Below are 14040 nucleotides of genomic sequence, written 5' to 3'. Positions count from 1 at the left end.
TCTGACGACCGTGGCACTAAATTTGAGGTCGCAAGTCTGCGTGGCCGCCTCCTTTGTTGGCCGAGGAGAAGCAAGGACAGTGCTGTATTTTCCTGTCTGAGGCACGATGGGCTGTCGACTGGCGAATAATTTTCGAGCAGCAAAGGTCAACACCTTTTCCTTCACTCTGATTTCCTGGATGAGCTTTTCGTCCTTAAAAACAGGGCAATCTCGAGAGGAAGCAGCGTGGTCAACCATACAGTTGATGCAGCGAGGGGATGGAGGTGGACAAGCACCCTCATGGGCATCCTTGCCACACGTAACACATTTGGCCGGATTGGAACAGGACTGGCTGGTGTGATTGAACCGCTGACACCGATAGCAACGCGTAGGGTTTGGGACATAAGGGCGAACGGAAATTATCTCATAGCCTGCTTTGATTTTTGATGGGAGTTGAACTTTGTCAAATGTCAAGAAGACAGTGCGGGTTGGAATGATGTTTGTGTCAACCCTCTTCATAACCCTACGAACAGCCGATACGCCCTGGTCAGACAGGTAGTGCTGAATTTCTTCGTCAGACAAGCCATCGAGGGAGCGTGTATAAACGACTCCACGCAAGGAATTTAAAGTACGGTGCGGTTCCACCCGGACAGGGAAGGTGTGTAGTAGTGAGGTACGCAGCAATTTTTGTGCCTGGAGGGCACTGACTGTTTCTAACAACAGGGTGCCATTCCGTAATCTGGAACAAGACTTTACAGGACCTGCAATTGCGTCGACACCTTTCTGAATAATGAAAGGGTTGACCGTGGAGAAGTCGTGACCTTCGTCAGACCGAGAAACAACGAGGAACTGTGGCAACGATGGAAGAACTGACTGTGGCTGAGACTCAGTGAACTTACGTTTGTGAGCAGACATAGTGGAAGGTGAGGAAACCATTGCGGAAGAATCCCCCATGATTACCGGCGTCTCCGATGGCGCGCTCCTCCCTTGTGGGGGCCCTCTCTGAGGGCACTCCCGCCTTAGGTGATTGTTCACACCTCAGGTCACACCTCCCGACAAACGGACGGAGGGACCAATCGGCACTTTCGGAAGGTATCAGCTCGGGTAATCACCCCTCCCTGGGCCTGGCCGTTACCAGGGGGTACGTACGTGTCCTACCTGTCTACCCGGGGCGGGGAATTACGCGTTACCCCGTCACCGGCTACGCATGGAAGTGCGTGGGTCGGCCTTCAGACATGCACAGGGAGGAAGAAAGAGAAAGGGAAAGGAAAGAAGAGGGGGTCTCAAACGCCGCAGCGGAGAAAAGGGTAAAGAGAAGAGGTAAGGAAAAGAGAAGGACAAAGGAAGGAAGAAGACATACAAGCAAAAAGGCGAAGAATGCGGTACATTTACAAGCGTCCGTCTCCGGACGTAGGCACAAACCATACTCCCAGAGGGGGAGAAAGGGAAGGAAAGAGCCAGAGGTGAGGGGGGGGGCGAAGACAGGGGATGGGGAAGGATGCGGAAAGGGAAGGTATGCAGTCCGGAAAGGAAGGAAGGCCACATTAGCTCGGGGCCCCGTACTCGCTACGCACGTATCCACAAAAGAGTTGTGGATCCCCTGGGGGACGGAATTTGGCATGCTATCCCTCAGGACATCCAAAAACTCTATCAATCAATGTCAAGCCGAATAAGTGTTTACATAAGGACCAGAGGTGGGCCAACGTGGTATTGACTTTCTCAGTTTGTGACGCTCTTTCTCTGGAACAAATCATCCAATTTTTCTGAAATTATGATCATTCCTTTGTTGTACATGTACATCATATCTATCGATTTCCATCCAATTCAGACAGGTAGTTCCTTCGTGGTACGTCGTTCTTTCTTTTTGTCTTAGCGTGTATTTTTAGCTAGACTGGTTAACTCTGTTAATAGTTTGCCCGATGCTATCAGGTAATAGAAGTGTATCATGTAATAAATGGTATACAAGACAACCATAAGACAACCACATAAAGAATTGTGTTACTGAACTAAGCATTAAATATTTCTTTAGTCTATTTAAAAAAAATTCAAAATATTTTTACTCGTAGCCTTTTGTTTAGCAGTTTTTATTCTTCTTAGATGTATTATCATCTTTAAACTGTAATGGTTTTCAATTGTAGGAACAATGCTGTAAAAAATAATTTTTCTTTACTTTTGTAACAGTACTTACTTTGATTAGGGAATTTTATTTATTTCTGGGGCAGGCTCTATATTACTTAAATGCTTCTTTGCGTAAGACTTCGACAATATGCATAGTTCAGTGATATTTAAAGTGGAAGGTGGCACCGATCGTCATTTTGCGCTCTGTATATGTGCATAAAGATGGTTAACTTGCGAAATGGCGATATATCATATCTGCAAGTCTTATTACAAGAGCGATGTTCTCCTATGAAGTATCTTATTCATAATATCCTTGGAACACTGAGTCCAACTGTCCCAACTCTAATATATTTGTAAAAAAACGTCATATGAAAGACAGCGTATGCTGTACGTCGCAGAGGAGTTCATTAGCACTGAAGACAGTATTTCAGTTTTTTTGGCAATAGAGTGAATTCATCATATTGCCAAATAAATAAATATTTAATTGTGGATTCGGGGTTACATATGTATATACGTTAGTTTTCAGAATAAATGAAAAATATGAGCCATTTTAAGGCCCTCTTAAACGAATCGGACCCCCTCTTCCTCTTTGAAAAACTCCTGTCTACGTCCTAGCGGCTACCTGTTGATTTTTGTGATTTTGCTTAGAGCATGCGGTACCCATACAACCGATTTTTGAACCTTCCCCAGTCCATGTTAATGTCACACGTTGATGGAATGATTACAGTTGATTACATATGCCAGTTCTCGAATACACCGACACGGTTAAACGATCTTCATCCAAACTCAAAGGTCTTCCTGAACGGGGGGAATCACGAATGTCAAAACAATCCTCCTCAAAACCAGAAAATCATTTTATTGCCGGGTTCTGTCCAAAGGCATTATCCCAAAACACGGCGTAAATGTTTCTGTCTTCGCTGTTGCCACCTCTCTATTGAAATCAAGCGGAAGATATGTCCATTATTGCTCCACTTGGCAGTCCAGTTTCTAGCGTCCACAGCTCCTCTCACTATCTCCAAATGACAGTACGTAAACTCAAAGAGCAACATTGAACTACAAATGACAATGACAATCGATAAGTAAACCCATAGCAACCGGAATACCAACATGTAAAACAAAAACGCAAGGAACTTACGCACCAAACTAATACAGAGTTTTAACTATTTTATTGTTTTTTTTCTTTTAAAAACAGTAAAATTGTGATTTTGCAGAACTATGCATTTCCGTTCCTGTCTATTGCTTCCACCTTTAAACAGCATTTCAACTGCTATACATAACAGAACTATTGCAGAACAGCAGGATCCTGTCCCAAATGAGTGTCCTGAACGAGCCGACTCGCGCCGTTAAGTATCAGGGTCTGTTGGCGGACGCAAGTTGTCACAGTCAACGAGTTTCCGGTTCTCGTTTCGTGCAGTTTTCTGCTAATGACAGCTGCGTACTAGATGTGTCTGGGCCACCTTGACAACGTTCACCGCTGTTTCCGCATTCAGCATTTCAGGCAACTATTGTGCCGCTGAAATTAAGGAAAGAAGTACTTTGTTACATATCAGTTAACAGGGTCATTTGGGCTACAGCGAAACGTTAGATACAATCACAAACTCTCATCTCTCGAAGCGAATTAATTCGTAGCGCAGTTAGAGTGGATGACCAGGAATCTTTCCAATGAAATGCTGAATTGTGTTCCAGCAAGAGTAACATTAGTTAGGATTATTTACTCGAAGGCTACTTTGATCATGTCTGCTCTACTGTAAATTCCCAGCTGTCATCCAGCACAACTGCTACATCCTCAATCAGTTGCTGCCAACCTTCCTTAGACCATTACCCTCCGAGTGTAATCAGACATTAGCTAGTACCTCGTCCTCCATCCCGCCCAGGCATCTGTTGGCCGCACCCCCCCCCCCCCCTCCTCCTCCCCTCCCCCACATTACCACTGAATTTGGTTGGTTGGTTGGTTAGCTTGTTTAAAAGAGGGGGGAAGGGACCAAACTACGAGGTCATCGGTCCCTTGTTCCTAATAAAACAATGCCACAAGTGTAAGAATAAAACGGTCGACACATATAACACAAAACTGAAAGAAAGGAAAAACCACAAGAACGAAGGAAGGGCAATGAACACTAAAAGGAACAAAAGAGGACAAGAAAGCAACAGAGAGACACTAGAAACAGAAAAGAGTAAAACAAGAAAGCAGATTGCAGTGGCTGGCCGACCACGAAAATAAAAAGGAAAAGCCAGCCACTCTGCAACACATTAAAAAAATGGTTCAAATGGCTCTGAGCACTATGGGACTTAACTGCTGAGGTCATCAGTCCCCTAGAACTTAGAACTACTTAAACCTAACTAACCTAAGGACGTCACACACATCCATGCCCGTGGCAGGATTCGAACCTGCGGCCGTAGCGGTCGCGCGGTTCCAGTCTGTAGCTATGGCCGCCAGCTCTGCAGTGAAAACGCTGCAGCCATCTGGCAAGGAGTGCTGTTCAATATGTTCTCCATGGACATACGCAAAGCCTACGTGACCATCAGCCATCAAGCCGTCGGTGTAAACCACGTCAGAGCCCCGGAACACGTCAAGAATCGAGAGGAAGCGACAGCGGAGAGCGGAGGAGTTAACGGAGTCGGCGTGCGTGAACGGACCGCAAGTAGAGGTGGTAAAGGGAAGGACTCCAATGCGAAGAGAAGGGACCGCACGCGAACCACAATCGTTAGCCCCGACCTGGGCCCGTGTAAAAGGCACCAGTGGCCAAACATATTCCACGACGGTGGATTGTGTTAAAGCGGCGTAACATAGACGGACGTACAGATGAATAAACGAAGCACCCATAGTCTAGTTTCACACGGGCAAGGGATCAGTATAAACGGACGAGAGTAGCCCGATTCGTTCCGCAGGAAGAACCGCTTAGCACACATTGCCGATGCTCCAACACTACAGACGATCGAGACATCGCTGACCATGGCGATCCAGGAGACAAGTCCGTGGAGAACTGCGATAGATTGCGCAGTTGGGTTGTCTGGGGGAGGAGACCAGACAGTGAGGTCATCAGTCTCATTGGATTAGAGACGGATGGGGAAGGAAGTCGCCCGTGCCCTTACAAAGGAACCGTCCCGGCATTTACCAGGAGCGATTTAGGGAAATCACGGAAAACCTAAATCAGGATGGCCGGACGCGGGATTGAACGGTCGTCCTCCCAAATGCGTGTCCAGTGTGTTAGCCATTGCGCCACCTCGCTCGGTACTATAGATCTCACAGTCGTCGACGAAAAGGGAGCCGAAGATGCCTGACGAGAGACAGTCCGTAATAGAGTTAACGGCTGTAGCAAAGAGGACGACGCTCAGGAGGGAGCCTTGAGGCAAACCTGTTCTCCTGGAGGGGTGTCCGTCAAGGCCGAACTCTGTCTTTTAAAAATTCCTGAAGGAAATAGGTCAGATGGCCTCGGAAGCCCATCATGTATAGAGTACGGAGGATAGCAGTCCTATAGCAGGTGTCGTAGGCTTTCTCCAAATCAGAAAACACGGCGACAATATGGTCTTTCAGCGCAAAACCGTTCATGACTTGGGTTGACAAGGTGACGAGACGGTCAACTGCAGGACGGCGCGCACTAAATCCACATTGCGCAGTGGTTAGTATATTGTAGAACTCGAACCACCATACCAGCCGGCCCTAACCATACGTTCCATACTTTGCGAACAAAGCTGATGAGGGAAATTAGGCGGTAGCTAGGAGAAAAGTGTTCGTCCTTACCGGGCTTAGGTATGGATTTGACACCAGCCTGACGCCAGCGTCTGGGAAGCGTGCCACCTGTCCAAATGCGATTGTTCGTACGAAGGAGAAAGTGCTTGCCCGCGAGAGAGACGTGCTGCAACGTCACTCCTTCCTGGTGCTTTTATTTCAGGTAGGAAGTTGTTGGCACTGAATTATAAGTAGAGACGAAATGGAACCGCTGGTAACGTTCTAACTGCCTGTCTCATTGTTGCTGCTGCTGCTGCTGTCGTCGTCGTCGTCGTCGTCGTCGTCGTCGTCTTCTTCTTCTTCTTCAGTGCAAAGTCTAGTTTGCTGCAGCTATCCACAGTAGTCTGTCCAGCATCCCTCTTCATCTCCGCATAATAGCGCAGCTTACATCTGTTTGAACCCCTGTACTGTAGCCAAGCCTTGGCTTAGCTCTACAATTTTTTTAACCTCCAGAATTGCCCTCATTAGCCAACTGACTATCCCCCGGTGCCTCAGATTGTCTTATTTACCGATCGGTTATTTTGAATCTTTAGTTCCTTATTTCAAAGTACTCAGTTCAGGAACATGTGTGTCATGCGTATAGTAACAGTAAGTATGTAAGCTGATATTGTCTGTGACAGAATGTACATGCTATGTTGTTACTAAATGTTCGTAATAAAATTATTGGATATATACAGTATATCTGAAGCCCACGATGTTTCATAACATCGAAAATATACTCAAAGACAAAAAGGAAAAAGAAAACAGAAGGAAACAGGACGCGCCACGGAAGATTTATTCTAATGGGACGGAAATCTGTAAATGTGATGTACATGCACAGACAAAGAGATTATTACAACGTCAGAAAAATTGGAAGATTTATTCATGGTAAAGAGCTTCACAACTTGAGCAACTCAGCGGCGCGTTGGTCCACCTCTGACCTTTATGCATGCAGTTAGTCGACTTGGCATTGAGTGACAGGGTTGTTGGATGTTCGTGGCGTCTCCAGACACGTCTTCGGCCTGGAATCTCATGGAATGAAGTAGAATTGTCTTCAGTGGTCACTCCCGCTTCTAACTGAGCCCAGATGACCAGCGAAAACGAGTCTGGAGGCGCCCCGCACAGCAGTGGGACACCAACCTGGGTGTCGCTGGCCATGCTGGTATGGGGTGCCATTTATTTTCATAGCAGGACGGTTTGTTTATCATCCGTGGCACCTTTACAGCACAGCGGTACGTCGACGATATTCCACGCCCCCTTTCGTTGCTCTTCATGGCAAGATATCTTGGGCTTACATTTCAGCAAGATGATGCCTGCCCGCACATGGTGAGAGTTTCTACCGCCTGTGTTCGTGACTGCCAAAACCTATCTTGGTCACCAAGGCCGCCGGATCTCACCCCAGTTGAGAACATTGGAGAATTACGAGCAAGGCCCTCCAATCACATTGGAATTTCGACGACCTAACACGCCAATTGGACAGAATTGGGCACGATATCTTTGAGGAGGACATCCAACAACTGTCACTCAATGCCAAGGCGAACAGCTGCCATCATAAGGGCTAAAGATGAACCAACGCGCTATTGACTTGCTCAGTTTGTGACTCTCTCTCTCTCTCTCTCTCTCTCTCTCTCTCTCTCTCTCTCTCTCTCTCTCTCTCTCTCCAATAAATCATATAATTTTTCTGAAATTGTAATAATCTGTTTGCCTATATATGTAAATCACATCTACCGATTTCCATCCAGTTCGGATAATTTCTTCGTAGTGCGTCGTTTTTTGTATTAGAGTGTATTTCATTACACCTTCCACGTTTAAATGATAAAAAGCAGTTATGTCGCATGACTGTTGTTGATAGCAAAGCAGCACCAACAGCTGTGTAAACACAGAAGCGGAGCCCGCCCAGCTCTAGGACACGAAATTCTAACGTCATTAGATGCTCCGCTGTAGTAACAGGTGTGTATCACAGCTGCCATACCCATCGAAGTGCCGATGAGCCTTTTACTGTTAAATCGACGTCTTTTGAGCGTACTGTGGATAATACAATGTTTCACGTAACACAGATAAAGCAACTAAGAGGGAGGACATAACGGAACTTTGGTACATGGGCAGCTTCGTGCTACCTTGGCGGCCCTAAAACAAGGGTTTTTGGTTTCGACTTCGTAATCTTACCGGCACTGACCACAAGCGAGCGTTACGTAACGTAATGAAGAGACGGTGCGAGAATTCGAAATTCCAAGCCGGCCGAAAGGGTCACGAGTTTTCAAATATGTTACTCAAAGTGGATATTTCAAAATACAGCACCTGACAAAAATCGACGCCACACGTTTCGTTTTCTTACCACGACGTCTCACACGAAAGTAAGGCTTTTGCGTTTGACGTGCGTTCAGTCGATGTTACATTGGTTGCGTTCCCGTTTGAAAACCGAGAAAATTTGCTCAATGTTTGATAAAATAGACTCGTTTCTTGAGAAGTAAGCTTAAAACTCGTGTATCCTTAGTTTAGATTTGTGGGCTGCATCAAATTTTCACCGACGTGGAGTGAGTGTTTTAAAAAAAAATGTGATTTACGAAACCCTAACATCTGTGTTTAACAGCAGATTTCCACTGACTTACTGATCTGCCACGATGACAGTAAACACAAATGAAGTTCAGAGTGCGTCTTGATGTCCAGTCTGAGGGTACAACGGTTAAGAGCCTGAGTTTCTCTTGCGGGAGAGTACGTATCGTGACGGAAAAATGATTTGTATTCTACCATCGTATACTCTTAATACAGGCTTCTACAATGCAATATTACAACCATCACGCTGCTATATTTATTTATTTTCGTCTTGCCAAAAATAAGGAGTTGTGTCCGAGGTGAAAATGCAGTACGCTTTATCTTCAGTACAGGTTAGAGATTAGACAAGAGGCGTGGAAATAGATGCAAGGATCAAGGAAATAAAAATCAACGTGGAGAGAAGATGCGAAATCCAATTAAACTTTGTTTGAACACGGACAAGGCGAATCACACACAAAATGTTTCATATCTGGATTATACCATTTAGCATTTGTACCTGTCAGAAAACGTCTTCAACTTGTGACAGGCAACCACGGCAAAAAAAATTTTCTGCGTGAAAAGAGAAGTTTGTATCTTTATGAGCTTTTCTACGAAAACTACTTCGCTATATCAGCAATAGTTACGGAGCTTTTTTGCTTTTCCTGCTAGTTTTGAATCGTCTAATAACTGTAACATCATCAATGCAGTCTCAAATAAACTTGTGTAATGCACTTTAGAGTAAACTGTAAGTGTACTTCCGCCGCCAAACTGCATAGGAAGAGTCGTGCTAACATATTATTACGTAACATGTTCACAACTGAGGTTATGCGGCGCGCTTCGAGCAGGTTAGCGTTAATTAAATTATGAGAACAGTGCCGGTTCGCGATGCGCTGAAAAGTATGTTGCGCTTACCTATCGCTTCCTCGGCGTAATCGAACGTCTGTACGGCACGGAAGACGTGTCTGCCCATACCCGGTGATGCTGCTGACTTTGAGAATGACAAACTACTGGGAAGCGCCGAAACGTGTCGTCAGAGTAACAGGACGCCGCGCCGGTGAAAGCCGAGCAGAGGACGCCGGGTTACTGCGTCTGGCTCCGCCGCGTTCCGTCCTACCATTGGCGGACGGGCAGCGTAAAGAAATGACTGACGAGGCGCGCACCGGACCACCAGCTGCCGGGCATTTCTAGCGAACCACGCTGCACGCTCATTCCGTCCTTCGTTAAATCTACGCCTAATGCTGACGCTGTAACTTATGCTCCTTCAATTGTTTTCATTCCCGCGCGCTAACAGTATGCAATGAAACGGCAAACTACCATCTTTTGAATTGCTTGCCCTCTAGTAATTGTATTTGCGAAAATACTAGCACGTCAGTTTTCGACTAAAACTGCATTTTTATATCCGTTATAATATTATTTAAACAAGCCTCACTGTTCAGGACATAAAATGAAAAAAGGCCGAACCCAATCATAACACTAAATTATATATAACTTGGGATCTATAAATGTTATTTGATTTTTACGATCTCACTTCTTCCATTCGAGCGAAGGTAAGACGCGGAATTTGCATTCGCAAAGAGATGAGATTAAATCCCCGTCTGGGCAATCACCTTGAGATTTATCACCTTTAGATTTATCACCTTTTTCCAAAACCAAGTAGGATAAATGCGAGGATGTTATCTTTGAAAATGCTACGTCCGACTCTTTCACATCATTCTCAGGAAAACTACTATTGCTTCTCTATGATGTCGTAGCTTTTCATGAGATAAACTCAAATCTCCCACTTTTATTTGATTTCTTCACATGGTCTATTAGCGAGATATCGTTATTTGAGGACAAACAACAACAACAACACTAAGGAGGCAAAACAATAACTAATCCGGAAAATATTTGTGTTTCCGGCGCAGCAAACCAACACAGCTGTCGTCGACGTCATTAGAGACTGAACGCTATGTCGACATGTTTTGGAAGCATGTGGTTTTTGCTTGTTTTAATTAAGCCCAGAATTCGCAAAAAAGTGATTTACAGAAAGCCGGAAAACATTATTCAGAAGTTTGAAGCCTGCCCTTCTGAATACGAGTGGAATATCTTAAGCGAGATGCTGCCTCGCTAGTTATATTACTGGAAACATAAAACCTGTTGGGTGTCCTTGCTTTCAAGGCATGTTTCATTCATTGCTTGTTACCGCCAATCGATTCTTTCCTACGGTTTTCAATTAACCGAGGTTCACAGCGGCAACGAATGAGAGCTCTTTGGAACTGTATTTTCCGTTGTGCCACGCCGATATCAATTAACGTCCGGTCGTAATCCATAAGTCGATTGCGATGCTAGTTGGTAATATACGTAATTTAAAAGTTGTGGTGTGCTTCCATATAAACGGTGCTAATGGAACGGGCTGCTATTAACAACTACCATATTCCACTCAGAAGGTCAGTAACTGTCAACACTCGTCAAATACAACATGTGCATCTCATAATGCGTTGAAAGGTCCCCTAAGACAAATATTGTATGATAGTACAACAATACAAATAAAACAAATTGCGGCAGATGGGATGCAATCGTCCAAATGGTCCGTTTCTCTCTTGTTGTCTTCCCCCATACGAGTTTCTTTTCTCTCTTGGTTTGAACTCAAGAAACAACATTTACTAAACTTTGCGTTTTTATTAATATGTTTACATTGTATTGATGGCATCAGATGTCAAATGATTCAAATGGCTCTGAGCACTATTGGACTTAACTTCTGAGGTCCCCTAAAACTTAGAATTACCTAAACCTAACTAAGCTAAGGACATCACATACATCCATGCCCGAGGCAGGATTCGAACCTGCGACCGTAGCATCAGCGCGGTTCCGGACTGAAGCACCTAGAACCGCTCGGCCACAGCGGCCGGCAGGGAGGCTGTGATTATCATCTATTCGGACACTTCACTTCAGGACGAGTGTAGGCCGAATTGCACTATACGGCGGTTGTGTGTCGAATGACTAATGGTTCAACACTGAATATTTGAGAACACGGAACAGAAAACTACTTTAGTTGCCGTTTCCATAGATATAATCATATAGTGCCAGACCTCGACCCAAACTTTTTTTTACTATCGCTTGAAAGTCTCTAGATCATTTTGAATAACTCTCTATATTTACTCCAGCTATGTGACGGTAAGTGTACTTCCAGAAAAAAGTGCGTAAGCTGTCTGGTTATTTGTAATAACACGCACTACTGGGATGTTTTTCTTCCACAATCTGTGTAACAATGATGATGTGAGATTGCTCTGATGCTTTGTAAATGTTGAGACCATAATCGTTAAATATTGTTTTGTCCCGTCAATTTTCAAATGGTTCAAATGGCTCTGAGCACTATGCGACTCAACTTCTGAGGTCATAAGTCGCCTAGAACTTAGAACTAATTAAACCTAACTAACCTAACGACATCACACACATCCATGCCCGAGGCAGGATTCGAACCTGCGACCATAGCACTTGCTCGGCTCCAGACTGTAGCGCCCAGAATCGCACGGCCACTTCGGCCGGCCGTCAATTTTCATGTGAGGTTTCAGTGCAATCTGTGTCAGAACAAACACGCTATGTTGTATCAAAAGACGATATACATTTTTATCGCTGTTTGCCGGGGCATTATCGCGGAAAACCCTGCGAGCTCACCACTCAAGTTCCGATCCTCAGTAGGCTCCCGCACAAGTCACGCGCGGCCTCATACATTTTCACAAGCATTTTTTGCATATATTTGTACTGATTATATTCAGTATTGTGCTGATTAGTGAATTACCGTAAAACATTAAGTCAGAGAGAATACATATTGTTGACTAACGTGATGTCGTTCTCACGAATTCTCCCCATTTCATATCCATAAATCAGAAACGAGAAAGTAAGGAAAATCAGAGTTTAACGTTGCGTCAACAAGTTCATGAGGGACAGCTTACATAGCTATCATTGGAACAGGATGAGAAAGAAACTTAGCCGTGCCCATCCCGATGTTCGCCTTGAGCGATCTACAGATGCCGCGGGAAATCTACGTATTTAGGTCCTGACGGAGATTTGTACCATACGTTGGCCAATCCGAATCCCGTGCAATGTGCCATCACGATCCGTAATTAATTGTAAGAACAAAAGTTACTACCAGACAGGAATAGTTTCTAGACAGCATTTTCACCTCACGCTTACAAAAAGTTGCTCGCAGCGTAGGTAGCAGCATAGTGTAACGTAAGTATTCCTGCAATCGAATTGTCGCACTGTGGAAAATCTTGCTTTGATTGTTCAGACAACACACTGACCAATGACTAAATACCTCTCACAGGCGAGAAAGTGATCTACAAAGTGTCATTGGCGAACCGGCCATGTTTTGAGATGGATCTCCAGCTTTCTAGATTTCTTTGCTTACAGGGAAGCTCGAACACAGAGCTCCGCCGGTTATCTTTGGTGCTCCTTTGAGGAAGTAAAGGCCTCTGCAGTCGAGAGAGTTCGGGAGAGGAAACCTTTATCCAAATTCTGATTTGTTCTCTGGACATCCTGCAGCAGTGGCAAATATCTGTGTTGATAGCAAACTATTGCAGAATGCGTATAGGTAGCAACTGTAGGTATTGAAAAAACGCCGGGAAGATTCCACCGCAAAAAACTGCTGACGAACATTCGCGTTTCAGAATATAATATACAGAGCCGGCTGGGTGCTACATCAGTTGACATGTGACTAACGATATCTGAGACATGTTACCAGATGGCAAGACAAACGCGCTGCCCCGTCGGCCCCTTCGCCAGCACCCCATCGCCACCGCCACCAGGATCAGCCTATGTCGAGAAGAACCGCATATATGTAGAGGGAAGATAGCGTTATTCTTCACAAAGATCTGACAAATCAATAACTTTCCTCAGAACACCCAGTTTAGAAGTATCAGATGGTGTTTGACATTGCTTACAGTAAATCAGTCGCTCTTGGGGCTTGATTCGCCCGGAATCAAAGAAGGCTACAACCGCTTCGAATCGTGACTAAAACATCAGCCCCCACAGCAACAAGAGCTGTGAACGTTTTGCAAACGGAGCGTTTGCGTGTGCTACCTGGCTCACTCTACTTGGTTCCCTGTTACCTATTCTAGTTTCCTAAGATTAATGAAGAAAGCCAAATCAGCAATTCTTCAGATACAAACAGTGTCGCATACAATGAGTAAGATGAATTAAAATTCTCTAAGACGTATGAATTAACTATAGTTTTTCTGACCGTTCTAAGGAATGGAAAGTAGGTGTTTGTAGGAAATGTTTTAGAGAAATGGTCGAACTGTTTAATAGCTCCATCACTGTAGAATCAGTCTGTTTATGACAGTGGTTCTTCTGATACCTTTTTCGTGCTTTTTGATTTGTCCTTTCATCAACTGTTATACAGGGTGGTCCATTGATAGTGACCGGGCCATGTCCGCAGCTCGTGGTCGTGCGGTAGCGTTCTCGTTTCCCGCGCCCGGGTCTCCGGGTTCGATTCCCGGCGGGGTCAGGGATTTTCCCTGCCTCGTGATGACTAAGTGTTGTGTGATGTCCTTAGGTTAGTTAGGTTTAAGTAGTTCTAAGTTCTAGGGGACTGATGACCATAGATGTTAAGTCCCATAGTGCTCAGAGCCATTTGAACCATTTTTTTAGTGACCGAGCCAAATCTCACGAAATAAGCATCAAACGAAAAAACTACGAAGAACGAAACTTGTCTAGCTTGAAGG

The 14040-nt window shown here is 44.8% G+C and overlaps 1 protein-coding gene across 3 annotated transcripts in view; it reads right to left on the bottom strand.

Moving 5' to 3' along the window:
* The window catches only part of LOC124775363 (sodium-independent sulfate anion transporter-like), a 223709-nt gene that overhangs the window by 123658 nt on the left and 86011 nt on the right, over nt 1–14040 (bottom strand). The window contains exon 1 of one of the 3 annotated variants that reach the window (XM_047250195.1): nt 9248–9406. The exons of the other annotated variants lie outside the window; for them this stretch is intronic. Within the exon in view, the coding sequence (XP_047106151.1) occupies nt 9248–9305 (58 nt within the window). The 5' untranslated portion in view covers nt 9306–9406. Of the gene's footprint in view, nt 1–9247; nt 9407–14040 lie in introns of those variants that run through there. 3 annotated transcript variants of the gene reach the window in all.

This window comes from Schistocerca piceifrons, chromosome 2, assembly GCF_021461385.2.
Source record: "Schistocerca piceifrons isolate TAMUIC-IGC-003096 chromosome 2, iqSchPice1.1, whole genome shotgun sequence".
Taxonomy (NCBI): Eukaryota; Metazoa; Arthropoda; class Insecta; order Orthoptera; family Acrididae; genus Schistocerca; species Schistocerca piceifrons.
Note: the sequence above shows the minus strand (reverse complement) of the source record. Positions and strands in the feature narration are given on the sequence as shown.